The sequence below is a fragment of the Rana temporaria genome, chromosome 7 (genome assembly GCF_905171775.1).
Source record: "Rana temporaria chromosome 7, aRanTem1.1, whole genome shotgun sequence".
Lineage (NCBI taxonomy): Eukaryota > Metazoa > Chordata > Amphibia > Anura > Ranidae > Rana > Rana temporaria.
In genome coordinates this window covers 184,058,435-184,085,914 of record NC_053495.1, presented here as the reverse complement: position 1 = coordinate 184,085,914, position 27,480 = coordinate 184,058,435, and the positions used below count along the sequence as shown (strand labels likewise).

Here is a 27,480-nt window from a genome sequence, read left to right as displayed (position 1 = left end):
CCTCGGGTATGCAAATTAGCACTTACGGAGATCCACAAAGCTTTTCAGCTTCGTTTTTTCTCCGTAAGTTTTATTTTGCATACGCAAAATTAGGGCTGCTTTTACAAGGTGTAAAGTTAGTACACCATGTAAACGCAGACCTTTCTGTCCAGCGACGCGATTTTTTTTTAATTTTGAATTTTCTTTTTCCCGCCGTATTTTTTTTTTTCCCCGACGCAACTTTATTGACCTGTCGCAATCCACAAAGCTCGGCGTAACGTAATTTCGTGCTATGCACGTCGGGAAAATGATGTCACGAGCATGCGCAGTACGGCCGGCGCGGGAGCGCGCCTCATTTAAATGGGAATCGCCCCCATTTGAAGAGGAACGCCTTGCGACGGCAGAATTTAAGTTACACAGCCCAACATTTCTAGGTAAGTGCTTTGTGGATCGGGCACTTAGGTAGAAATTTTAAGGCAGTGTAACTTAAATGGAAAAATTTACGTTAGGCACGATCTTTGTGGATTTGGCCCTATGTACTCTGGAGACTGATAAGTACTTGGGTAATCTGGTAGTCACAGGTGTGATATTGCTCACTAGTACCTCAAAGAGTCAGCAAGAGGCAGGGCAGTGATGCAAAATGTACGGAGCTGGTGGCACTGAATAGTGGTGCCACCCTCCTTGTCATATTGAATTTTGCAGCACAATAGGGTGTCTGAAAACAAGGGTGTAGACATTTCTATTGGTGGATAGAACCGTTATTTTACAGGTGTTGACATCTGTTATTTTCTCCCCTTTGGTCTGTATATATACAAAAGCATTTTGTTATATTGGTATTATTAATTTAGAAAAATTCTGCCATAAACCCACTAATCTCCTATCTTCCTGTTTGTTTCTGCTGCACTGAATTCCAAAGCAGAGTTATAAGCCCCTTCTGTAAACTACAGACTTCCCTCGCCAACATCTTTTAAAAAGGGACAGTGTCCTGTACTTCATCTCAGAACAAGCAGCCTAGTTTGACAATGCTGCTCCTTCATAGATACAGTGCAGTGAGTGAGCAATGTCACCCTAGACACCTTAGATGTGTATTAATGGTAGGATCACCAGAGAAATATAAAGGTAATAAGCCTGAAAAAAAGAAAAACTAATGCAGCCCAGCCAACTCATTAAATGACAGGTTAGCTGCAAGATATTACATTTTTGTTCTAAAGTTCAGATATACTATTAACTATGTATTTAGCCATTTAATGACACTGCCAATTCATTCTTCAGTTACTGATATTTCTTGTTGTTTTGCCCAGGAGAAGAGAACAGATGTTGTAATGCTGCATGCGTATTATGAAAAATGACATGAATCTGAAAGACTTGATCTTTTATCCTGTGGATATGTGTATTTTAATTTAGTTATCTCTCATTTGAAGGTTATATGTGTTTTTTTCTGGATCCCATAGCAGGTTCAGCAGATAGCTGTAGCCAAAAGTGTAGCTGTTGTGCGAAAATTATTGCTTGGTTTTGTGACATTCTTATTTTGGCCAAAATCCTTTAAAGATTTTGTCGGAGTTAGCCATTAAGGAGACACTGGGTTTGATTTACTAAAACTAAAGAGTTAAAAATCTGGTGCAGTTCTGCAGGAAAACCAATCAGCTTCCAGGTATTTTTGTCAAAGCTTAATTAAACAAGCTGATGTTAGAAACTGATTAGCTCTCATGCACAGTTGCACCAGATTTTGTGCAGCTGTAGAGGTAGCGGTCTCTCTGCAAAGGGCATCACCCCAGACTTATGCTTACCTTGCCTGCGCTCTATTGCAGCTTATCACAGCTGTCAAAAATACCCATCACTCCTGGATATAAGGGTGCATGTCACCTGCTCGATGGTGGCGGTGCCTGGGCCCAGCATCCAATCATAAGGCCTATGCACTGTCACATGACTTCTTTGGGTCGCAGACTCAGCTGATTTCCATGGAGGCTGCTGAGGAGCAAGAAGCTTTTGAAGGAGCACAGATAAAGTGAATCTGAGGGGGTCAGGGAATGCCTTTTGCAAAGTCCCTTGTCTTTTTATCCTGCATCAGCAAACTGACAGTGTCTCTTTAACCGTATACTTTTTACCGTAAAATCCAGCAAACGTTTTTTTCTTTTATAAAATAGAAAATGTTAGAAAGCAGATTGACTATAATGTAATAATAGCCTTTAATATTGTCTCTACTTTTCCACAAATTTTCTTAAATGTCCCCATACTAGTAATATATCATTATAATCTTCCTTCAATACAACGTGAAATTACCCGGCCCAGAAACACTTTGCTCCGAGCACCGAAGTCTTGCTATCAACGGCTCTCTGCGGGAGTCATATTGTTTGGAAAGGTTATAAACGAGTAAGATATTTCACTGCACTAAGCAATATTTTCCATTTAACAAACCGGCTTTTTTAATACCAGGTGTCTGTTTGAGAAGTTCAGTCTTAGAAGGGCGAAATATATATTTTTTTAATGGTGGGGACGTGATTTATTGCAGCCCTGTACACCCTCAAATGAAATCTTAATGGCATTTATAAATAGAGCTCATGGAGGGAATCCCTAGCGCGTCGTTATCAGGTGCTTTACGATGACACATTGACTCTGATCACAAAGTAGACTGTTACATCATTTCTTTTATTCCATCTCTTCAGATTGCCTGTCCCATATTTGCTGGCCTCCTCCATTTCTTCTTCTTGGCTGCTTTTGCCTGGATGTGCCTGGAAGGTGTCCAACTTTACCTCATGCTTGTGGAAGTATTCGAGAGTGAATATTCGAGGAAAAAGTATTACTACGTTGCCGGATACCTCTTCCCCGCAACCGTTGTTGGCGTCTCTGCCGCTATAGACTACAAGAGCTATGGAACAGAGAAGGCGTAAGTATTCTGCCAGTGGGTGGTTATTATGCTAACTGTTCCTCTCCATCTTTGCAAGGAGAGCCTACATTTGGGGATTTGGGAAAAGAAAATATCATTTCGCACAACCATGAAAATGTGGAACTTGTATACTCAATGCTACTAGACCTTATTGCTAACTGACCAATCTTCACATCCCAAACTACCTAATAATACAAAACTGATAGAAGTGTTAAAAATGGTTGATTTCTGAGAGATGGTCTTATTGTCTTGAAAATATGAAGACTGTAAAGTCGTGTTAATTACCATGAAAATATATACATTTAACATGACCTACACTGAACAATTGAACCTTGCCACTAAACGGCTACGTATAGCCAAAACTTTTTCCCCTTGGTCTTGGATAGAGCAGAAAAAGGTTAAAACCAGTTTACTTTTTGCAGTCTGTATCCCATTGCTCTGATTTTCCTTGACTTCCTGTCCTTGATATGCAACAGGAAGTGAGAGGTAATCTCTTTAAATGTATTTTCCTATGGATTTTCCATAAGTGCCTCTGACTGGAAGATGGTCACCAGGACACAGAATGTCTGCAGTAATGGTTTTATCTCCTTCCTAACCAAGCCAGCGCTAATGAAAAAAAGTGTTTGCCTACACAGTTCATACACTTTAAATGTTTTTATGGTCAGGCAGAGTCAAGTTCTCCTTGCAGACTCTTGGCATTTCCATAATTGGTGCTATCACCAAGGGTTGAAACTGTTAAAAAGCCAATTGACTAAAACGTAATGGCAGCCTTTAACTTTGTGTCTCTACTTTTCCGCAAATTTTCTTAAAATGTTCCCATGCTAGTAACATATCATTATAATCTTCTTTAAATACAGCATGAAATTACACGGCCCAGAAAGTACTTTGGGCACCAAAGTCTTATCAATGACTATGCGGTACATACTTTAAATGCCTTGGCCAGGAAATTTAAAGTGCTCCTCCCAGACTTTTGGCAATGCATTTATGGGTGATGTCTCTAAGGGTTGTAAATCTTGAGAACCAAGCTTTGCTTGGATGTTTCCATTTAAAACTAAATAAGACGTTGTCAACTGAGATAGTCGATAACAAAACAGGGCCATGTGACCATGGAAATGGTTGGGCATCTCGCACCTTTATGCAATAATTAAAATTGCTCTGTCAAACTTCATCAAGAAACCTGCAGATAAGAAGGCCTGATCTCTGAATGATGCTACAAAAGTTAATAAATTATCTCAAATAAGCTGCACATGTGCTTTTTGTTTGGGGTGACCAGTTAAGCCGGCCACAGATGGAGCAAACTTCTTTCCTGCAACCACGGGCAATTGTATTTTCCCAGCAGAGGAAGCCGTTTCTGCAAGGAGAACTCGGTGCTTATTGCTAGAAGCTATACCATCACTCAACTTGGGTACATTCAGCTTTGCCCATACATGGTTCAAATCTTGGTTCCTGCTGAACCGGCTGAGATTTGAACCATCTATGCCTGGCCTTAGACTTTGGTGCTGTATTAATGGCGGTGCAATTAGGTACAGTCACAGTTTGCCGCTAGGAGTTTTTCTCCCTCCTGGGGTGTTATTCATGGGACAGACCTTTATCACAGGCAGGTAAACAAGACGGAATCGTGCTTGATAATTAGCCTGGTCTCCTAAATGCCACAATGAGGTTAAGAGACACTCCCTTGCGGGCATTACAGTTGCCTATTCAAAGTCTTTTCAGTACCTTATACCAGGACTAAATTAAACAAGTGGACAACCGTTCATGTAAGCGAGGGTAAAAAAATTGAAGATAACAAAAGAAAATCTTTTATTGTAAATACTAAAAAAGTCATGAAACCAAAAAAGTAAAGAATGTGACATTTTAGTTTTTTGACTTCACAACGGAGTCCCTGTGAACACCTTTGTATTGCAAGAAGAAAAAATGTGACAGCATGAGATTGTTTATCGGATCCCGTTGTGACAGCAGAAATGTACTTATATTAACAGCAAATGTATTCAGCCCATAACTTCAGAGCATGGAAATCGAGAAACCACTGCGTGAAGCCTAGACTGATAACTTTATGCATCATTTAGCCTAATATAGTGCATTTCATTTATTTCTTTATTTTTTTTTCTCCTCCTTAAGTCCCACTTGGGTTATTTTTTAATGTCCTACTGGTTTGCAGCTGAACATGACAGCTGAACATTTTATGTGTCTTGTGTTCCGCTGAGACACCTACTTTGCATATGCCATAAAGATGAAAGGCCAAACTTGAAGATTACAAAGAATAGCCCGGGCAAAAAAAAAATTTAAATAAAGTCGTATTTTTATGGCAATTGCGTGGATCAGAGATCTCCTGCTGCAAAAAATCCAACTTTATAAATCAAATCATTTGTAAGGTAAATAAATTCTACTCCCATAAAGCAGTCAGATGGCTGCGCCATGCTTGGTTGCAGGTCCCTCTGTCTGCTTCGGAGAAAGATTCCCCAATACCCACATCCGTATTGGCATTGCACTGCAAGGGGCGGGAGGGTTGGGGCCTTCTCTATGAACTATGATTTCCAATCTCATTTGTATTAATTTTCTGCTTTCTCTTGAAAGGTGCTGGCTGAAGATAGACAACAATTTCATCTGGAGTTTTATTGGTCCAGTGGCTTTCATTATTTTGGTAAGGAGCTTCTCTTCCTTTTCATTTCATGAATCGTTCTGGTGATTTAATTTGCCATTTCCGCATATGGATCACATTAATAGGCAGAACAAAGCGCTGGGCTTCACTGTTTGTCTTTCCTAATGCAATGTTTGAAGGTTTGGCTGTCAAGGTGGAATTGTTTTTATGAAGTTTTCATTCCTTTGTCAGTTGTTGGTACAGCGGAGACAATGAAATAATAGACACCGTAGAGGGAAGACAATTACATGAGTGCAGACACAACTTTGATATTTTTATCTGTTTCACGTTAAAAGGATCTATCAGGATGGATGTACAGTATAGGAGATGCATGAGTTTATGAAGATGTGGGCTACTTGGTGACACGTTGACCTAGACTCTGACCTTGCTGGCTACATACCTGTTGTTGATCAGTTATTCTCTGTCTCAGGGGTTCTTATGCCGCGTACACGGACGTTTTTCAGCATGTCCAAAAACAAAGTTTTTCCAACTTCATCATTAAAAACGATGTTGCCCACACACCATCGTTTTTGAAAAATGATGAACAAAGCGCGGTGACGTACACCACGTACGACGGCACTCTAAAGGGGGAAGTTCTATTCGCCTTTGGGCTGCTTTTAGCTGATTCCTTGTTAGTAAAAGAAGTTTTGCGCTTTTTTGTCTGTTACAGCGTGATAAATGTGCTTACTCCATTTAGGAATGGTAGTTTTACCTGAACGAGCGCTCCCGTCTCATAACTTGCTTCTGGGCATGCGCGGGTTTAAAACGTTGTTTTTGCCCACGCACGATCATTTTTAACAACACGAAAAACAACATTTTAAAAAACAACGTGAAAAAATGCAGCATGGCCGAAAAATGTGATGCCCACACACGATCTTTTTTAATGACGTTTGTAAAAACTTCGTTTTTTTTCATGCCGAAAAACGACCTTGTGTACGCGGCATTAGCCTTTTTTCCATCACGCAATTGTTGTCGGAATATCTGATCATGTGTACGGGCCTTTAAACAAGGTAACAGTGATTTGTATGCATCCTGCAAATATCTGTTCAAAATCAGACCCGAAGATGTCACAATGGGCCATATATACGTAAGCTTGTATACTAAACCTCTTTGTTTGAACTTGCCTTAGTCAATGTCGACAGTCTATTGAGACTGATCTGTTTTTCTGGGGCTGCTGCTTGCCATCTGTATACCATTATAAAAGAGACAGCAGATCATCATTCTATCTTTTTATCTGTTTAGAAATATGACAAAGATTGGGTGGAGGTACATCCTTGAACTCTTAACTGCCTGCCTTACGCTTCTTAAATTTGTCCCTGGGGAGTCCTCAGATATCTCATATTAAACAGGAACTTGGTCTCAGAATGGAAGAAGAAACATTAGAGATGGGTTTTGTCTATCCAGGCCGTTTAAAAACAATAGAGACTTCAGAAAAGAAAAATTATCCAAGCAGCACTGGGACCTCAAGTACTTATTTGTCAGGAGTATAGGAAAAAAAACACGAATTCTGTGAGCTTTGGATGCTCATATAAAAGAAGGATCCCCTCTATTAGGTACTAAGGAGGAAACGGAAAGCAGAATAAAACGAGTGCCAAGCCAAAGGTAAAAAGTCCAAAACGCTTTAATGATTTAATGACAACATAACAAAAAAAAACTCAGCTCAGCCAACTAATTTTTGGGATCACAAGCCCCCCCCCCCCCCCGCTTCATCTGGGCTTAAAGTTTAAGAACTCGTATCTGGAATCATGTTGCAGAAGCATTTTGTACCCTTTAGTTTGGGGCTCCTATTCTAATCTATAAAAACAATATTTCATTTTTTACAAAGCCTGACCAACATACATGTGCTAGGATTGTACAAGAGCAGATTTTTTGATCTGCATGATAAAAAAATTAATAAAATAAAACTCTTAATAGGCAAACAAGACCTTTGCATAAGAAGGATCTTGTCCACCTTAAGGGTCATCCGCCATTTTAAGTAGATGAGAGCGAGCGCACACAAAGTAAAAACAGAGACCATCAGTTTGAAGTGTTCGTGACACATGAAAGCTATCTTGACAGGTCCCTGAGACACAATTTTGTGTTTTCCTTAATAATATTTATTAGGGATTTTCTTTGTATCAGCATAGGGCGAGTGCAACAATTTAAATTTAAAAACTGGACTTGACCACTGGATGTGGCACAATACTAAAATAGACTTGCCATTCGCCTTTTTGTTTTGTTCAATTTAAATTAAGTGTGCAGTTTGCTGGTGAAGAAAATTTTGAGTTGAAGTATTTATTAAAAAAGTCCCTTCCGCCGGACAATTTTTTTTTTTTTTTTTTTATAGCACGTAGATGTCTAAAATAAAAAAAAATCGTGAGGAAAAAAATTATCTTTTAATGGATACTATGGGGCAGATCCACAAAGCGAGTACGCTGGCGTATATTTGTTTTGAATCCTCAAAACAAGATACGACAGCATCTGGGTTAGATCCGACAGGCGTACGCCTTCGGAGCTAAGATGCAATTCTTCGACGTCCGCTGGGTGGCGTTCCCGTCGTAATCTGCGTCGAGTATGCAAATTGGCTATTTCCGACGATCCACGAACGTACGAGCGGCCGTCGCATTCTTTTACGTCGTCTCTAGTCTGCTATTTTCGGCGTATAGTTAAAGCTGCTGTTTCGTGGCGTATAGTTAAACCTGCTATGTTAAGTATGGCCGTCGTTCCCGCATTTAATTTGAATTTTTTTTTTCCGTTTGCGTAAGTCGTCAGTGAATCGGGATGGACGTAATTTACGTCCAAGTCAAAACAATGACGTCCTTGCGAAGTCATTTAGCGCAATGCACGGCAGGAAATTTAGGGACGGCGCATGCGCAGTTCGTTCGGCACAGGGACGCGCTTCATTTAAATGAAACGCGCCCCCCTACTCGCCGATTTGAATTCCGTGCCCTTACGCCACGAGAGATACACTACGCCGCCGTAACTTACGGCGCAAATTCGTTGAGGATTCAAACTAGGCCAAAGTAAGTTACAGCGGCGTAGCGTATCTGACATACGCTGCGCCCGGTGCAGATCTATGTGGATCTGCCCCTAAGTCTTTATTATCCAGTGTCTATTTAAACATCTTTATTTATTTATTTTTTAAGAATTAATGTTGATTTCTTATAAAACATTTTTGCCTTGGTGTATGATTCTTCCACCAAAAATATTGTTTTGATAATCTTCAGATTTAATTTTTCAACTCTAATAATAGTAGTTTCTCAAAAGGATAAAACAAGTCTTGAATTGACCACTATCAGTTGGATTTTACTATTATTTACCAGCCACAACATTATTATCCCAAAGCAAATAGCTTAGCCTGCAAGTGTAAGGCCTTTGGGAGTTGTATCCCCAACCTCCGGAATGAAACAGCAGGTAGTAGTCAGATTGACGCTCTGAAGAGGCGATCCCTCTGCTGCAATAGCTTTGACCCCTAATCGTCCTGGAGGCTCACACGTGATGTTACAGCACGTACAATCGTAGCTCAATCACCATGCCTCTTGTTTGTGCATTTGGTTGGTTTTTCTGAGTTGTGCAGATTTTAGACAAATCATAAAAGCACTGTTAGATTTTGAGAGCTAGCATTTGTTTTTTCTTTGCATTGGGCCTAGAAGAAAATAAATAAGTGTGTGTGTGTGTGTGTATATGTGTGTGTGTGTGTGTGTGTGTATATGTATATATATATATATATATATATATATATATACGCAGTCATGTTGGAGCAGGAAGAGGTCATCCCCAAACTGTTCCCATAAAGTTTGAAGCATGAAATTGTCCAAAATGTCTTGATATGAATGAATGAATGAATGAATGAAAAATTTATATAGCGCGGCACATGCGAACTGAATCGCTTCTGGGCGCTAGTTGTTAGTGTCTCATGCCTTTCAGAAAAGCAGGGTTTTGATCTGCCTTCTGAAAGACAGGTGGTTTTGCTCCAACCGAATGCTGGTTGGCAAAGCATTCCAAAGCCTGGGGCCCTGGAAAGCAAACCTTCTTTCTCCTTTGGACTTGTATTTGGTTTTAGGAACCTTGACCAGATTTTGGTCGGTGGATCGCAGAATGCGGTTGCAATTGTGCGTTTTGATCTTGTCGCAAAGATATCGAGGAGCCTTCCCATGGATGCACTTATGTGTCAGGCAGAGTGCTTTGAATGCAATTCTGTCTTTCACTGGCAACCAGTGAAGGGATCTCAGCGAAGGTGAGATTGATTCCCAAGATTTTTTCCCAGTCACAAGTCTAGCGGCCGTATTCTGTACGACTTGAAGACGAGCGATTTGGTACTTGGGGAGCCCGAGGTAAAGGGCATTTGCATAGTCCAGTCTGGAATTCACGATTGTTCCCACCACGACTGCTATGTCTTCTTTGGGAATAAATGGAATAAGTCTGCGTAGAAGGCGCATCAAATGGTGCGTCCCGCTGACTACTGACCCTATTTGTGCGTCCATTGTCATGAAGGTGTCAAACGTGACTCCTAGACTTTTGACTTTGGAGCTAGGGGAGATGGTCTGACCCAGGATGGGCGAAGGTGTCCAGTTAGTTGTCGGTTGTCTCTTCCGACTGGCATTGAACATAAAGAGTTCTGTTTTAGCGCTATTGAGTTTGAGATAACTCTTAGTCATCCAGTTTTCTATTGAAGAGAGACATTTCTCTAATCTGAGATGATGATCCTTTTTTTGGCAGATGCGAAAGTACAACTGCGTGTCGTCTGCATACGAGTGATAGAGTAGTTCTTGGCTACTGATAATATCAAAGAGAGGACGAAGATAGATATTAAACAGCACCGGTGATAGGGGGGATCCTTGGGGGACCCCACATGGCACCGCGCGTTTTTCTGACGTGAAAGATCCCAGTTTCACTGTTTGTGAACGGTTTCCGAGAAAAGAGGAGAACCATGGTAAGGCATCTTCTGAGACTCCGGCGACTTCTGTTAGTCGTCTCAGTAGCAATTTATGGTCTACTGTGTCAAAGGCTGCGCTTAGGTCCAGCAGAACCAGGAGACACGATTCTCCTTCGTCTGCGGCCTCGAGCGCATCATCCCATATTTTCAGTAAGGCCGTTTCTGTCCCGTGTCCGGGACGGAACCCGGATTGAAATGGATCGAGTAGGTTGTGGGTATCCAGATGCTGTTGCAGCTGATTTACCACCACTTTCTCCATTATCTTGGACAGAGCATTTAGACCTGTTATGGGACGGCGGTGAGTTGGGTCCATAGGATCCAAATTAGGTTTTTTCAAGATCGGCAGGATTGTGCCCTCTTTCAGCAGGGAAGGCACTATGCCTTCCTTAAATGACTGATTTATAAGCTGTGTGATCGGAGGCGCCAGGATGTCGGCACATTCCTTCAGTAGCTTGGTGGGAATGATGTCATTGGGTGCTGTGCTGTTGCGCAGCGCACCAATGAATTTTTTTGTGGTATCAATGGAGATGGGTTCCAAAGTGAACTTAGTTGATTGTAGAGGCGTTCCGTCGGTGTTTTGATTGAAGAGGGGGCTGAGTGGAGTATTGTTTTGCCGAATACTTACCCGAATTTTTTCAATTTTGTTGATGAAGAAATCCGATAGTTCATTGCAGAACTCTTGGGTGTCTGAAGTGGGGACTTCAAGACATCCCGGATTCATGGTCTGGGTGACCATCCTGAAGAGTTCACGTGGGCGATTCATTGCGCTGTTAATCACCGTGGAAAAGTGAAGTTTCTTGGCTTTGAAAATTTCCTTGTGATATCGTGTAGTTACTGCTTTGTAGAAGTTGAGGCGGTCTTCTGAAGGACTTCTTATCCAGGCGGCTTCCGCCCTTCTGCGCTCTTGTTTCAATAGCGACAGCTGGTTATTGAACCAGCTGGACTTTTTTGCCCGGCTGCGGACTTTGCGCTTTGGTGCTGCTAAGTCGGCTGACTGTAGCAGAGCTGCATTTATGGCATCCAAAGTATCTGAGGCTGCTAGCTGAGGAGGAATAGCCCCAATTCGGTTTCCCAGGGTAGATCTGAAGAGTTCCGAGTGGAGCTTCCTCTGAGATCTAGCCCAGTGTATATGCTGACGCTTTAAAAGTTCCCTTCACTGGAACTAAGGGGCCAAGTCCAACCCCTGAAAAACAACCCCACACCATAATCCCCCCTCCACCAAATGATTTAGACCAATGCACAAAGCCATGGATGAGCGAGTTTGGGGTGGAGGAACTTGACTGGCCTGCACAGAGTCCTGACCTCAACCCAGTAGAGATGAATTGAGATGAATTAATGTGAAGACTGCGAGCCACTCCTTCTTGTCCACATAATTTTTTGACCTCACCAATGCCCTTCTGGAAGAATAATCATGCAGACCCAAAAACAAACTCCTAAACCTTGTGGACGGCCTTCACAGAAGAGTTGAAGCTGTTATAGCTGCAAAGGGTGGGCCAACTCAATATTGAACCCTACGAACTAAGACAGGGATACCATAAAGTTCATGTGCGTGTGAAGGCAGGCGTCCTAATGCTTCCTGTAATATATAGTGTAGACCTGCCTTTTCATTTACCTTGAGTTCAGATTTAATTCTGACCAGTTGACGGAAATATTTAAAATATATTTTAAATTTATTCCCAGCTTATATGAGGAGAACTAAGAGCGAGGGGTGTGGTGTATAACAGGTTTACTGAAAGTGGCACAAAAAAAAACATTTATTCTGAAGAAGTAGCACCATACAGGAGAAGACGTGGCCCAGGAGAGCTACCAGTTGGGCGTCAAAGATTTCGGGCCAGGAATTGCTTTTTGCTGCATTATTTTTGAAAAGTGTTAGATGCAGAGCACTTATCTTCCCACCGTAAGAACGCTGACTGCCATTCCTATAGTGGTAGGGTTATTATATCTATGAAAAGGGAGCATGTAAGTAATGAGTGTTGGGATACCATTAGTATGCCTGAAATGGTTTAATGAAAGCTTAGATCATGACACGTCAGGATGTGTTCTTATCATTCGGACAGCTCCATCTGCATCTTTAATAATTAATCCAGTTCACAAAGAGTTCAGTCTCGCGCACTCATTTAGAAACCTTCTTTAGAGAAACACCTCTTCGCCTGCCAGTCCCAGTGCGACGCGGTCTTCTGCATGGCTAGCTGCACAGATACCCAGACACGAGTGCCGCTTTAGGACCACACTCTCACCAGGTAACCAAAGCTCCAGGGAAGGCAATTCGGGTCAGAACATGTGCAGTTCAGCTGGGTTACTTTTAGAATGGTGTTTTCTTCCACTGTCTTATCAGATCCATGTCAGCACTGCAGGCTGCGTGGAATTAATTTTTAAATGCAAGGCTCAGGCAGACATGATTCAATTGAGCAGGTTATAAAACACACAGCAAACTTGTACTGTCTTTGGGTGCAGAGGGAAGGCTGAAACTTCATGTGTGTATGTGCACAGTATGGAGGACAAGCCACAGACTTTCTTTAAATTCAGCAAGAAACCGTTCCACTACGGCTGTACAACCAAATAGTGGTTTAATATATATATATTTTTTAATGGGGACCCGGTTTTCATTTCAAAACCCTCCATTAATGTAAAATATCACATTTTAGAAGTACTGCCTTTTAATTAAAACTGCTGGAGATTTCTTGACCAATATAGAAATCTGTAAACACATGGCCAAGAACATCCTTTGGGCAGCTGTGGTCTAGACCCCATATGCCCATTTTTTGTCTCTGCAACTCGATTTTGCTAAACCCTTTTAAACTATATGTTCAGATCCAGTATTGAAGATATTCGGATTTCGTCTTTGTCGTACTTCCACCTTTCTTTTTCGCAAGACTTCCTTTGAGCATACTTGTTTACATTCTCCGGGGTCTCCTGGTCTTATCTCATTGCTTTATGCCTTTTTAAAGGTAGGTCATCTTTATCGACCCCTTAATATGTGACACAATGGAAGCAAGACCTTGGATATTGAATTGAGGGTGAGGACTGGAGTAAAGGCTGGACAATAATAGGGAAATGTTCATTCATCACTACCACCCTAGAAGCAGCTTAAAAAAAGTGCTCCTGTGGTAGTCCTGCATTCCTTAGTAGGCTTGCTTATACTTATCCTGGAAGCATTGCCCTATACCGGGCCTCTATACACCCCAGCAGAAATTGGCCACATACCTTTTTATTTCTGCCAAGAGAGCCATTGCTCAGGCCTGGAAGACTCCGTCTGTTGCTTTCCAGGGGGTGAGAACCAGAATGACAGCTATGATGATTGATTAGCAGATGACCAGTATACTGAAGGATTTGCATGCAAAATGTTTGAAAATCTGGGAATCGTGGATAAGTTACTACTTTCCATCCCTGCCCCCAACTAGTTGTTATGGTGGTCGGCTTTAAACTCTTAAACACTTTTTTCTCTGTTTCCTCCTCCTCCTCTTCCTTTCTGGTATGAAGGCTAGCAATGTAGACTACTGTACTCAAGTACAGAGTAATATAGTCTGACATATGCCTAATTTTCAACCAGGTCCTCTATGGCCCTGGTTAAAGTTTATTGTAATGTTACTCATTATGCGTTCACGTGCTACTTCTTTACATATCTGTTCAATGTTACCCCTGCATGGCAAACCATGGCTTGTTATGACTTTTGAAACTCCTATAAAAATATTGAAACTGATATTTTTAACTAATGATGTGAACGTTCTTCCTAAAGAGTGTACACTGCCAAATAATCGGCAAAGATTCTGATGCATGCCTATGTGAAAACTAGCTTCTCTTTTAACTAAAAGTCTGGATTCCCTAAGCCCCACCAACGGCAATCCACTAACAATAAGAGTTCGAAGGTACACTCATTGATCAGTGGAATAACAGATAGTGGGCCTTTGTCCTTAAGTTGAGTAAGTGAAACCCCTAGTAACAAAATCAAAAATCGATCCATGGGGAAGAGGCTTTGTTATCGAACATAGAAAAGATTAGGCATATCGGGGTATCTGATTTTAGATTTTTAAAATATTGAAATGGTCCCTTATGCCTACCTTGTCTTCGCTCCCTTGCCACTCCTTTTTTTACATCACAGCCAGCACTGAAATTGGCATTATTGGAGATTTCAGGGGTGATGTCATGATCATGTGAGTGCTTGGCCTTGAGTGTTACTCATTATTACAGGGGTGCAGGTTACATGCTACTCCATACCTGGAAATATTAGGTAATTATGTTGGCTGCCGTGGCGTGAAGGGTGGCTTTGCAGAGACAGAGAGGGGTGTATTTACTAAAACTGGTACACTTAGAGTCTCTATAGGGGTGATTTACTAAAACTGGAATACACAAAATCTGGTGCAGCTGTGCATGGCATGGTAGCCAATCGGCTTCTAACTTCAGCTTGTTCAATTAAGTTTTAACAATAAAAACTGGAAGCTGATTGGTTACTATGCACAGCTGCACCAGATTTTAGAGTAAATGGATGCTGTTTTCATTGTTATTAATAATAACATTATTATTTTATTTTGTTTAAGTGGTCAAAAAGGGACAGGTAAGCAAACTGTCCAGAGACCGAAGAAAGGGGGCCTTAATGAGACAAACCGTAGTGTATTTATCATTGAATACCTACAAAGAAGTGGTATTACACTTGAGCAATACCAGTTTTCTAATGGTTCTGTATTGGTTCTTTTTGTTTTTGTTTTTGTTTTTTTATTGAGTAGTTAGGGACACTGTGTTTGTTTTTTGTTTGTTTTTTAATGCCTTATGTGCATTAACATTTTTAAGCAGTTCCTGTGTAATGACTTCTGCCCATTGTTCCCAGACTCTTTAATGACACAAGCCTGGAAGAGGGTCTGCCATTGTTCCCTCACAAAAAATGTCAGCAGCATTTTCAAAATAAATACACACACAAACCTTATTCCTTGTTATTGTGAGTCCTTGGATGATAGAGGTGGCAGATTGCCAAGCTGAAGCATTACACCCTTAGCAATTCCGGACGCCAACAAACACACACATTGTTCCAATTACGTTGGGTGTGGCATGCACGGCTGGAGTCTTCCTAATGGTCTGGCTTTTTTTTCCCCCCTCTTAATACTTTTCAGCTGGAGGTCCTGACGGGTAGGTCAGGACACTGGTAAAGGCTTAGTTGCCAGTTTATAATATCAAGCAGCCAACAAACAGTGGGGGTTGGAGAGTTGATCTTCCTCTGCTCACACATAGGATTATTATGACTAAATACAAAATACTCAGTTACATTTCTGTATATTAGAATTGGGTCTCTCAAGACTGCTGTCACTTTATATTCCGCTTTAACACTTTTTGGCATTTTGGTACCAATTGAATATTTTTTTTTTTAAATGGCTTAGAAGGAAAAAGCATCAAACCACTCATGCCATAAACCACTGTTTCTGCTTAATGACCTATCTATAATAACTTCCAACGTAAATTCTTTATTGGGTGGAACACGCTAATTAAAAAGGTACTTGCCTTCGTGGTCCCATCTCGTGGATGTTGCTTGTAGTTTTCCACTTTCAGCTCCTCTGTTCTGTGCTGCACTGCCTGTTCACAAGGGGTAGTCAAAGTAAGTTCTTACAGATGCTTGGCAGATGCTTAAAGGAATACAGCATGGCAACTATTCAATGGTACGTCTGGGAAAACGGGCCTGAGAAATTAGTATGGTGTAGACACATTTATCTGGTTAAACCTTTTCGATTCTTTTATATACCCACCGTATCTTTTTCATATTAAGGCCGTAAAGATGTATTTGAATTCTTGGATAATGGGAAGCCATGCGTTCTGCAAATAGGAGCTGTTGGCAGCGCTTTCATAGTAAGAAAGAAAGGCAAAGGTGTTAACTGGATTTATTAAGCCGTTTAAACAGACCGGAGTTCCTACCTTTCAAACCAACCAAAGTTCTTCTTTAAAAAGTAGCTGTACTTGCTGTTAACGTTGTGGGCTTCATATCGTTAAAACAATCTTATGCCTTATTTATGTGCAAATGCTTTTTAGCGTTGTATTGTCTGCATCTAGTTCCAGAGCACCAAGACAAATAGAAGAAGTGGGGCTTATTTACTACAACTGAAGAGTGTAAGATCTGGTGCAACTTTGCTAAGAAACCAATCAGCTTCCAGGTTTTATTGCCAAAGCTTAATTGAACAAGCTGAAGTAAGAAGCTGGTTGGCTACCATGCACAGCTGCACTAGATTCTGAGTGCTCCAGCTTTTGTAAATCAACCCCAATGTTTTTGAAAAGGAAAGCAGGGTCTGGGTTTTTGTCTTACACAGACCCCACCATCATCCTGTGCTCCACATAGGCGTGCACTTATGCTTCCAATGTGTGTGGAGCTAGAAGATTTTTTGTTGGACTCAGACAGAGTTAAATAGCTGTTATACACTAATAAATTATAACTCACCATTGACTTGGTGCCTTACAAGGATCACCATTGTCTCGTCCTTCATTCACACTCCTCCCATTTGTTTCTCCTAAATACTAAACACCTTCAGTATAGAGCCGCACGCCACTTACGTAAAGCTAAAACCCTTTCCAAACTTTATTATTCCAGCAGACACACCCCACCCAGATGCCTCTCTAATTAAATTACTTTATTTAAATTTATGGTTTTTCATTAAATGCATTTGCAGCCTACAATATTTGCAAAATGATGATTTAAAGGGGTTGTGACAGATCGTCATGATGATTTGTTCTGATGGTGAATATTGGCATATTACCAGGGACAAAAAGGAAGTAAAAAAAAAAAAATTAAAATGGCTGTTCTTCCCAACAGCGTAAAGCATTTTACTGAAGGACAATGAAGGAGAATCAACAAACAATCTTCATGTAACTTACTGTTGGCTGCCCTCAGTATGACCCGTTTCTTTTCATAGACCGCTTACCTTTCTGTTGGCCTCCCCATCTCGGTTTATGATGGATATTAACAAGAAGCTAGATTAGGAGCCCAAAATGCACACGTGTGGGTGGCAGTGAAAATCGTGCATTAATGAGTAAAGCGCACATCTCTTGCCTTAATATTCATTTTAGATTTCTCCTAGCCTTTTTAACTCACCGATCTGCCATCCTGCCCCGTAAATTAGAAAGCAGGTAGCAGATGTGAGTTATTTCTGTATCCTGTTACTATGTTTACTCTCTGGCACACAAGTTCTCTGTGTTTCGTTTAGCTTTATATCGTGTGTGTCCCAAAGTCCCCACTTAAAACTCCTTTGTACAATGGCTAAATGTTCACTCTTATTTCACTCATCCTTTCCATTCTGTTGGCAAACTATGTTTGAACCTTATTAATAATGAAAGTAACTGGTGAGAGACATAATTCAAAGCGATGGTCCCAATGTCAGTCTAATGTGCATTGTTAGATTTCCCAAATGAATTTTTTGTAGGCTGCATTTTATAGTGTTTGCTCGACTGCCCTTCTCCGCTCAAATCGGCTCAGATATTATCCAATAGTTTGCACAGCGGTCACAGGCCTACTTCAGCTTACAGCTGATGTTAACGTGAAGCTCCAGTTTTTGCTCTTGAAAATAAAAAAATGTCCCTCTAGTATATATAATACACACAGATTCTAAAATTTATGGAAATTTTTGCCGGTGGTTTCTGCTCTGTTGATCCAGAGTAAGGCCAGCCCAGTGCACTTCCTAGATTTATTATTTAACTATTAGTAGTTTATAGAGCACTGAAAAGTCACGCATACTGTACATTCACATCAGTCCTTGCCCTCAAAAATCTTAAAGCGGTTCTTCAGACTTAACGAGAAAAAATAATTAGTTGGCTGCTACAAATACTGTAGCTGCTGACTTTTTAAAAAAGGACACTTACCTTCCAAGGATACAGTGCTGTGCTCAACCAGGATGGCTCTTCGCCGGTCTTCGGGTCCTTGGTGCAAGCGTATTTACTAAGGCTCCTTGTGACTTCACAGCTGACTGGGATGTGCCCCAGAAGGTTGCAGGGAGGGAGGAGGGGGAGCTTCCACTCTGATTTGCTAGGCAGCCAGAGCGGAAATGGGAGCAGTTACCTGCTAAAAATGTACCCGCTCCCCAGAAAACTCCAAATTGAAGGAGGCAGGGGAAGGAGGTGCTGCTCTATTAGGGTGACGTTCCGCTTTACCATCTAAGATCCCTACCTCTCATACATACATGCATACACACTCACATACTGGGGCTAATTTAGACAGGACCCAAGTATTTTTCAGCATATCTCTGGAGTGTCAACGGAGACCAGAGGAAACAAAAGCAATAGCAAGGAGAACATGCAAACACTATGCAGATTGTGTCCTTGATGGGATGTGAACCAAGGACCCCCATCTTGATTAGTCTTTTTTAATTATCCTTATGATCAGCCTCAAACACAGTGCACCCCTTTGCTTATATTTGCATGCAAGTCCCTCTCCAATGACTCAGGGCAGTAAACTTTGAGATAATGAAAATGCCATATTCCATACGATTTGCTGGTACTAGGAACTCAAGGACAGGTAGTGAGGCAATTACACATATCCCCGTGTATGAATGGTTACTGTCGCCAGTGGAGGAAGAGAAAGAATGAAAATGTGAATGTGCTGCTAGTTGTAGAAAATCCTGGCAGCTAGCACACTGAAATGGAAACTTTCTCATTAGTAGCAAATTTTAAATGGAGTTCTGAATTAATCGCAGATTTAAGTAGATACTGATGAGTTTAATCACCCCCAGTCTTTATATCTTTTGTGGACCCAAGTGATGGCCATTACCTGGACATATCACACATTTTGGGTTGCTTCTTTATTGTGTGTTACACAAAAAAAAAAAGCATTGGCAAAAGCGAGACGACTTCTACAGACGGAACATTAGGTGGGTGGCCTTAAAGCGGTGGTTCACCCTCAATAACACCATTCTAGCATTAAATTAAGCATAGTAGCACTACAGTATGCCTTTATATTTTTTTTTTTGCCCCGTAATCACTGTTTAATCCTATAGTGAAGATTCCGACTCCCTATGGCACGTCACGCTCCCCGAAGATAGCCGGAGTAGGTCTCGGCTCTTCACGGCGCCTGCGCACAGACTATGCGCAGGCGCCGTGAAGAGCCAAGTCCTATTTCCGCTATTTCTGGAGAAGCGTGACGCGCCAGAGCCGGCCGTCAATCATCTTCCCTCTGGATAGGAACGCCCATTCCCCGCGGGGAGTCGGAATCTTCACTATAGGATTAAACAGTGAGTACGGGGCAAAGAAAAGAAATAAAGGCATACTGTAGCTCGCGCTACTATGCTTAATTTAATGCTAGAAAAAAAAATTATAGGGTGAACCCCCTCTTTAAATATGGAATTCCCAGAGATATAGGAGGCCTTTCCTACGATTGACTACCAATCTCCAACCATAGCAGAAATTTCAGTTTATTCTGAACGAATCCTTTAGGTTTTAAGGGGTCCACATCTTTATGCTGAAACAATCTATTTTCAACTATTACCATTTTTGCTTTTTATGCAACTGCTCAAAGTTTTTTATAATGGTAACATGTCTAAGATTGCCTTAAGAGAACCTGTAAACAGCAAGAAGAAAAACAGAACATACTTTTCTATATTGTTTTAGTCTTAAAACACCCACACATTAAGATGAGTGAGGGACAATTTGGCACTTACTACTGTGCTTACTCCCAAGCCAGGAGCAGAGCTTGTCAAGTAATAAAAAAATACTTATGTGAATCATATTCAGAGCTGTGAAAATAAACACACCATGTATAGTATAATGCTCAGTTAACAGTAAAGGCTACACAGCTTTCAGACATTTATGATTGTTAACTGAATGAAAGGCAATTGTTTTTTTTTGTAGCGAGAACTAGAATTAGGAAATATGATATAATAGATATATATTATATATATATATTTATATATATATATATATATATATAAAATATGTGTGTGAAATAAAGGTTCAGTGTGTAATAAATGTCTATCAATATCACATTTCCTACTTCTAGTTCTCACAACAACAATGAACCCTTTTATTCCTTTTTTTGTATTTTATTTTATCTTTTACACAAATATTTAGTATTCTAAATTCCTGCCACAAGGTGTTGCTTTAGACTTTTTTCACATGTTTTCCAGTTTCTCAAAGTACAACTAACGCAAAACTTTTTTTTCCATTTTGGATGTGAGCGGACAGGGATTAAAACCCCTGTCAGTTTTTATTTCTGTCTGTACCCCCATTGCGTAGATTCACCCTCTCTATTTGTCATTATCATTGAAAGTAAAAGAAAATCCCAAATTTTGGGATGTCCCCAGAAAAGTAATAAAGGGGTAATCTTTTAATTAGGAACACTAGCTAAGTGACCCAGGGGTTCCCAAGAGATTCCCTTAATTTAGATGGATTTTCTCTCGCTTCCTGTTTTGGCTATGGTACAGGAGTGAAGGTAAATCTTCACAATTGGACACCAAAAAATTAACTGATTTGTAGTTATGACCTTCCCTTAAACTCAGGATATATTCCATCCTACTTCCTCTATATGGCCCCAGGTTTCAATAAGAGCTATTGGTTGGCAAATTTAGACAATTTGTTCACTGGGGATGTCCTTGTGTAGGACTTTTTTTTTATTTATATGTATGTATTTAAATATCTTCAAAATATTCATGGGAGGTAGACAATAAAGCTACCTGATATTACTGTGGAAGCACAAAGATAATTGAGTTATGCAACAAATGTACCCCATTCTGTTCCATTGAAATCCATTGAGGACTTATTCACAAGACACTTGCAGTAATGCCTTTCTTATGGCATAATAATGCAGCATGTGCTAACACATGTACTGCAGTGTTTATCAGTGCCATTAGTTTTGTGTGGTATTCCAACACATTGGTATAGTTGCAGACTATACACTTCAGTGTACCACTTTTCACATTGTATGGGTTGCAATAAAAAAAAAAGGTACATGTACCTTAGCATGCTACCAGCCCATTCAAAGATATGGTCTGTCCTAACATGGCTTACCCTTGGCACACTCAATGCAGTGTTTTGTTGGGTTCATTACCATAACACAGCATCATATTTCCACTTTTTCCTTAAACAAGAGGTCTTCAATGGAGTCTCGGGAGTGAGATGAGCAATTCTCCATTTTGTTTCTCTGTCCTTCAAGTAATTTCAGGTGTCTTTACCTTCTGCCTCCTATGGATTAGGTGTTAAAGATTTCTTCAATTTTTAAGAGTCAGACAGTTAGCTCGAAGGAAATTGGCAGAAGGAACATGAACTTTAAAATGCTTGGAGCGGGTCTTCAGAACAGTGGAAAAGTGTTGGAGCTTCATAGCTCAGAAGAGGGTCATAGAAGCAAGTGATATTTTCCAAACCTTGCTTAGCTGACCTATGTCCGTTCTAAACTGTATAGAGGTGTTGTTTTTTTATTTTTTTTTATCTTCAAGTCTTGGAAATGCCAATGCCGAGGCATTTTTACAAAAGAAATTTCACTGCAATATTGGACAAAAGCAATACATTATTTAGAATATCATTTTTGCTTTAAAAGTTTGTTTAAATATTGATTGCAGAGCCAATTTTCTCCCTGGAAGAACAGACATACGTGTTTCTCTTCTTTTTTTTTTTTTCTTTTTTTGACTTGCAAATTCAGCATGAAAACATCAACTCCTGCTGTAACGAGATTTAATTAATATGGAAGTACACATTCAATTTACTGACATTTGTTGTCAGAATAAGTTAAAAAGCCTGGCGCATTTTGCAATCTTGCCACTTAGCAGAATTGCTGAACATGCATGAGGAATTGCAAAGTTTGCCTTTCAGGGTGAGAGCTGGACACATTTGGGCAGAGGTAGGAAAATGGTAACAAACGGGTGTGTTACTTCTCAGCATGCCATCCGGACTGCAATCTGTGGCTGCGTGCTGATGTCAAATTCAAACACATGGCTTATTATTCTTCTTGTGTGGGCATCAGTTGGTCAAATATGTGATTTGGGTTGGCAATACTATTTTCTGCTAGTCAGTAAAGTCACTCTATTTCATGGGTTAGCTCCACCTTCTTGATTCAGCTCCCTCGTCAGAGGAGATTATGTATGTCCACTGTCCATTGAGGAGAAGTGATCATTGTGGAAATAAAAGTGCTCCACCAAGGTTCCAAGTCCAAATTTGTTTTATTTTTTTCAAACATATGGCAGGTGATACAGCCGATGGGTTTCAGGGACCGAAACAAACAGTATCCACTGGTAGGGACTCAAATTGAAAGTTTAAACTCTGTTATGAACACTCAGTATTGGTTCAGTAGATAAGGAAATTCTCCTCAAAACATGTTAACTGTAGCATCTGCCATGTTTTGAAAAAAAAACTAAATTCGGACTTTGAATCTTGGTGCGGCTCTTCGATTGTCGCACTCAAACATCATTTATACAATCCAAGGCCATTGTTTCAGTTCGTCAGTTCAAGAGAGTCACTTGGATGCCTCTTTGGGATATACAAGTATTCCTCCCTAAGGTCTCAGCCCCATCAATCTCCTACTTAAAGCAATAAAAAGTGACATAGGAAGTAAATTTAAATCAATATATGCAATGTGGAGTAGGACTGAAAAGGTTGGAGGATAGGGGGAGCTCTCTAGTCCAGCTGGCAGGGTTGAAAACATGGATGTGTTTTATGGACAGCAAAGGTCAGCTCAGGCAAGAATTTTGGAGCCTATTGGATTTCTGGCAGACCTACTGGTATGTTTCTGTGAATGGTCTTTAAAGCATTTGTTACCCCAACACTTCATATTCCTGATATGTGGCTGCTGTACCATACACTTGTATGAGAACATATCCTGTTCTCTTTTTGTATTGCTTCCTTTATGTGAAATCCCCTACAGTTCCTGCCAGTCCCCTTGGTTTCTTATTAAAAACTGACCACATTAAGCAGGAGAGCACACTGTGGTCAGTTCTCAAGCTATGCTGAGGACTCAGTGTGCTCTCCACTGATCAGACTTGTCCTGACACGCCCCCCGCTGCACAGCCATTCACTGGGAAGCTATATGTACCGTTGCTTCACCTATCCCCAGCTCTTATACAGCTGAGAACAGAGGTAATGTGATTACTTATAAAAAAAAAAGGTAAAAGGGGTATTTTATGTTTTTTTTTTATCTATAAAAACATTTTTTGCATTTTATTCCTATTTTAAACTGGTTTGTTTTTTACAAGGTAATTGTTTACAATGACTTTAAGGGATAAAATATTGGGAATTGTGCATTTGCAGAGATGCATTTTATTTTTATTTTTTTTAGGTCCAGAGATTAAATTTTTTTATTCATCTGGAATTCATTAAGATATTTGTATCATCTCAGATGTTTAATCGTTTTTTTTTTTCTAATGCAGGTCAACATTATTTTCCTGGTGATCACGCTGTGCAAAATGGTGAAGCATTCCAACTCTTTAAAGCCAGATTCCAGTCGTTTGGAAAACATAAAGTAAGTGACCCGCTCCTTCCAATGAATACAGGGTATTCCGCAATAACCGCTGAGCAGTTTATCAGGCAGCAGTAAAGATGTCGCTGTGCGATTAGCCCGGCTACCATCGCGCTACTACTTACACAGTGTCCAGAGATAATGCCTTCGCCGAAATGACGCTCCTAAATTGCGTAAATAAATTAAAGTACTGCATAGCAACAGGGTAACTTCATTTGCATATAAAGCACAGTTTAAAATGATGTTCTCGTCCACAAGGCTGACATGATTATGTGAGGTTTGTTTTGTTAAATGACTTTGTGATGTAGGCTTGAAGTACTTCTCACTTGTAATCCAGCTCTCCTGTGAGAATTGACTCTTTATTACTAATGTTAACTTGCAGATTATCTGTTGTGTGTGACTAATTAAACAAATGTTTGCTTTAATCCCACTGCCACTTCAAATCCACAGAAAGGAAGGTTTTGTACACTAGAGGAGCCTCTTATTTGACAGCTGCTCTTTTATGGTGTGACCTTTAGAAAGTGATGGTTGCATTGCGATAGTTTGGAGGATAAAAAAAAAAAAATTCCTGGGACTTTCTCTTTTTCTTTTATTAAAGAACTAAGCAGTGACCAAGATTTGTCAAATGGTTTTCTAGGAAAAACACTCCCTCTAGTTGCTGCAATTATTTGTTAGCATTCTACCACAGACGAGCTCTGTGAAGCCTGAGCCCATGCCCTCAAATCATTAAAGCTCAACTCCAGGCAAAAAAAGTTTTACCCATGCAGTAGGGCTTTGCCTGCACTGCACGGGTCAACTGCTTTTTTTTTTGTCTAGGGGAGAGGTGAAGGGAGATTTACTTACCGAAACCTTTGATCCTTCCAGCACAAGACCGGTCTGGCATCCCCACGCTCCAGTGGTCTTGAATTGTGGACTGATCCAAGCCCAGAGCAGGCTCCATAGAGCAGGAACCATCCACCCCTGGGCTGTGGGGGAACGGCATTTTTCAGTTGATCGCAGGATTGGGTGAGTATAAGATTTCTCCTCACCCCTAGACGAAATGAGCAGTTACCCGTTTAGTGCAGGCACAGCACCACTGCATTGGAAAACTTTTTGCCCAGAGTTGGCCTTTAAGAAATCAGCTTGGCTAAGAGTGCTTCCCTAACAGATGGTTCATTTGACAAGGGCTCAGACTTCACATAGCCTTCACCTCTTCTTCAGAATTAAGATTTCACCAGTCAAACTGATACTGAATAAATTGTAGCATTTAGGCAATATGGTTATTATGTAATCAGAAGTTGCATCACCAGGTGGGTTGGGGATAAAAGCACAAGTAAAACAAAACTGCCATTTTGAATTCTTGGTGGTTATATCACCAAGCGAGCATCCTTTATTTCCAGTAAGACACATTCCCCATAGCAGTTTGTGCCTTCACACCTTCCCACTAGACTGCAACACAGGTGCCACTCTGCATGCCAGGCAATTACACCAAACTGTGACAGAGGTGCCACTCTGTTGCAAATTTGTTTAAAACCATACTTCTTTAACATTATGGGGAATTCTTTAGGGGATATTGATGCAATAATGTTCTCTGGCATATTCACAACCATTAGGCAGAGCTGAGAATTGTGGTGCTTTTTTATCGCTCCATGTGTTGTAAGAAATATAAGAACTTGCTAAATGATTTGGCTTACTAGCTCTCATGCAAAGGTATCAGTTATAGATGGAGCTTGCCTTAAAAATGTCATGTTGGTGTTATACATAAAAGCCAATGCCTAGATCAGCCTTTTTCAAACCATTTTAACAAGGGAACCCTTGAAATAAGCGAGCCCCTGCTAAACATTTCTATATCTATAACTCATGATACATTGGTGTGTTGGTCAGTGGAAAGAATGCACATTACACTTTTGGTCATTGGGAAGAATTACCCCCTTACAGATAGCTAAAAAGATCAACGGGAACTTATCTGAGAGTCAGAAATTGACGATTGCTTAAGGAACCCCTAGCAACCGCTGGAGTAACCCAAACCCTATGGTTACATGAAACTCTGGCCTAGGTAAAGAGCATTGTAGCAGTTTCCTGAGGTGGCATGTTGCACCAGGACAATTTACTTAAACACATCTTGGTGTCATGGCATCTCATGACACACCAATGGATTAAGACAGAATGGGGTTATCGGCAAAGCAGCAGCTTTTGTCCCCCAACTCATTGTTTGACCTTGATAATTATTACTGTCTTTAGCAGCATGGCACACCCCATTATACACCAACTGCCTACAAGACATTCTCCCTTGTGAATTGGCAGGCAGGGGCACAGCTTGGACCAATTGTGCTATCCCCCTCAGTTTACTGCAGGAGCATGAAAATTGGCCCACTGGATATCCACAAGATCTTAAGCCCCTGCTTAGGTTGCTTGGTGGCTCATCTGGTTTTGAGGGTGTACAGCACCCCATGAGAACATGAGAAACTGAATAGCAGCTGGAAAAAAAGGGTAGGTCAGCATTCAGTGAGAAGCGGAAAATAATGGCAGCTCTTAAAAAATGGCATTAGTATCCTAGCCTGATATCTACTAAAGAGAGACTCTTGTGGCAAGTAAGCCGTCACAGCCTTTAGAAGCACAGTTGAATGTGGACAGTTAGTGCAGTTCTTTGACTAATGTGCACCTCCAGTGCATGTTTGCATGTTAGGAGAGCTTTTTGTTTTAGCATCTATCTTTATCTTTCCCTTTTTTTTTTTCTACCTCTGTCTCATCCACTCCAGTAATTATCGTGTATGTGACGGCTACTATAATACGGACTTACCTGGGTAAGGTGAATCCTTACATTAACAGTTGTAGCATGACCTTCAATTTTTTTTTTTTTTTTTAGAGAATCAACACAATACAATCCCTTTTACAAAACCTCCCCTGATAAAATGTTATCATTTGAACAATACCTTTTTATATATATTTTTTTATACTTTCTTCCTCCCTAATTCTGCCTTGTGTATTAAAAAAAAATGCTCCATTCTTTCTGCTCCACTTCTGTCTCTAACAATCTGATTTCTCTCCTCTGCTTGTAATGCTCTCTAGATATGAAGATAATAAGCCTTTTATCAAGTAAGAGACCATTAGCTAGATGTGGAATGCCCTAACTCAAATCTTCCTTGTCCTCCATTCGATTTTCCTCTGCTCATTTTTTTTAGTTGGGTCACACATGGCAATTTTATGCCCCTCCTTGCTGGTTTTATTTCTTACTTCCCATTCATCATGGATTTTTTTTATTTTTTATTCCTCTCTTTCTCATTTGTGTTGTCAGGATGTGCCTCATTGCTTATGCAGTCTATTTTTTAATATTCATTTCAGCTTTTTGTGATGAGACATCATGGATTGAGAAGTACATTTGATTCTAGATTTGTTGCGCTGAGCTGTGAATCCCCAGGAATTCCCTTTTGACCAATTTCTTTTAAATGTCGGGAACCCAGAAAAATATTCTTTTGCTAACCTAAAAAAAGGCACTTGATTTATAGCAAAAAAGGCTGCTTAATAACATTCGTGTATAATCTGTGCAAAAACATCAGGGGTGCTGGAAATAAAACTGTTGGATCAAAAACAATTCTGGACCTATTTGTGTATAGTGAAGAGTTGGGTTGCTTTTGCTTATTGTTGGAGGGTTGAGATGGCATATCTGGAAAATGGTGAGACCAGTA

The 27,480-nt window shown here is 40.5% G+C and overlaps 1 protein-coding gene across 39 annotated transcripts in view; it reads left to right on the top strand.

Moving 5' to 3' along the window:
• ADGRL2 (adhesion G protein-coupled receptor L2) overlaps positions 1–27,480 on the top strand; it is a 258,675-nt gene that overhangs the window by 213,637 nt on the left and 17,558 nt on the right. For 15 of the 39 annotated variants that reach the window (XM_040360637.1, XM_040360613.1, XM_040360609.1 and 12 more), the window contains 3 exons: positions 2,643–2,863; positions 5,438–5,504; positions 23,727–23,818. In XM_040360637.1, coding sequence (XP_040216571.1) covers positions 2,643–2,863; positions 5,438–5,504; positions 23,727–23,818 — 380 coding nt within the window. Of the gene's footprint in view, positions 1–2,642; positions 2,864–5,437; positions 5,505–23,726; positions 23,819–24,679; positions 24,821–26,553; positions 26,599–26,863; positions 26,891–27,480 lie in introns of all 39 variants that reach the window. The other 24 variants (XM_040360598.1, XM_040360600.1, XM_040360599.1 and 21 more) reach the window with 3 other exon arrangements.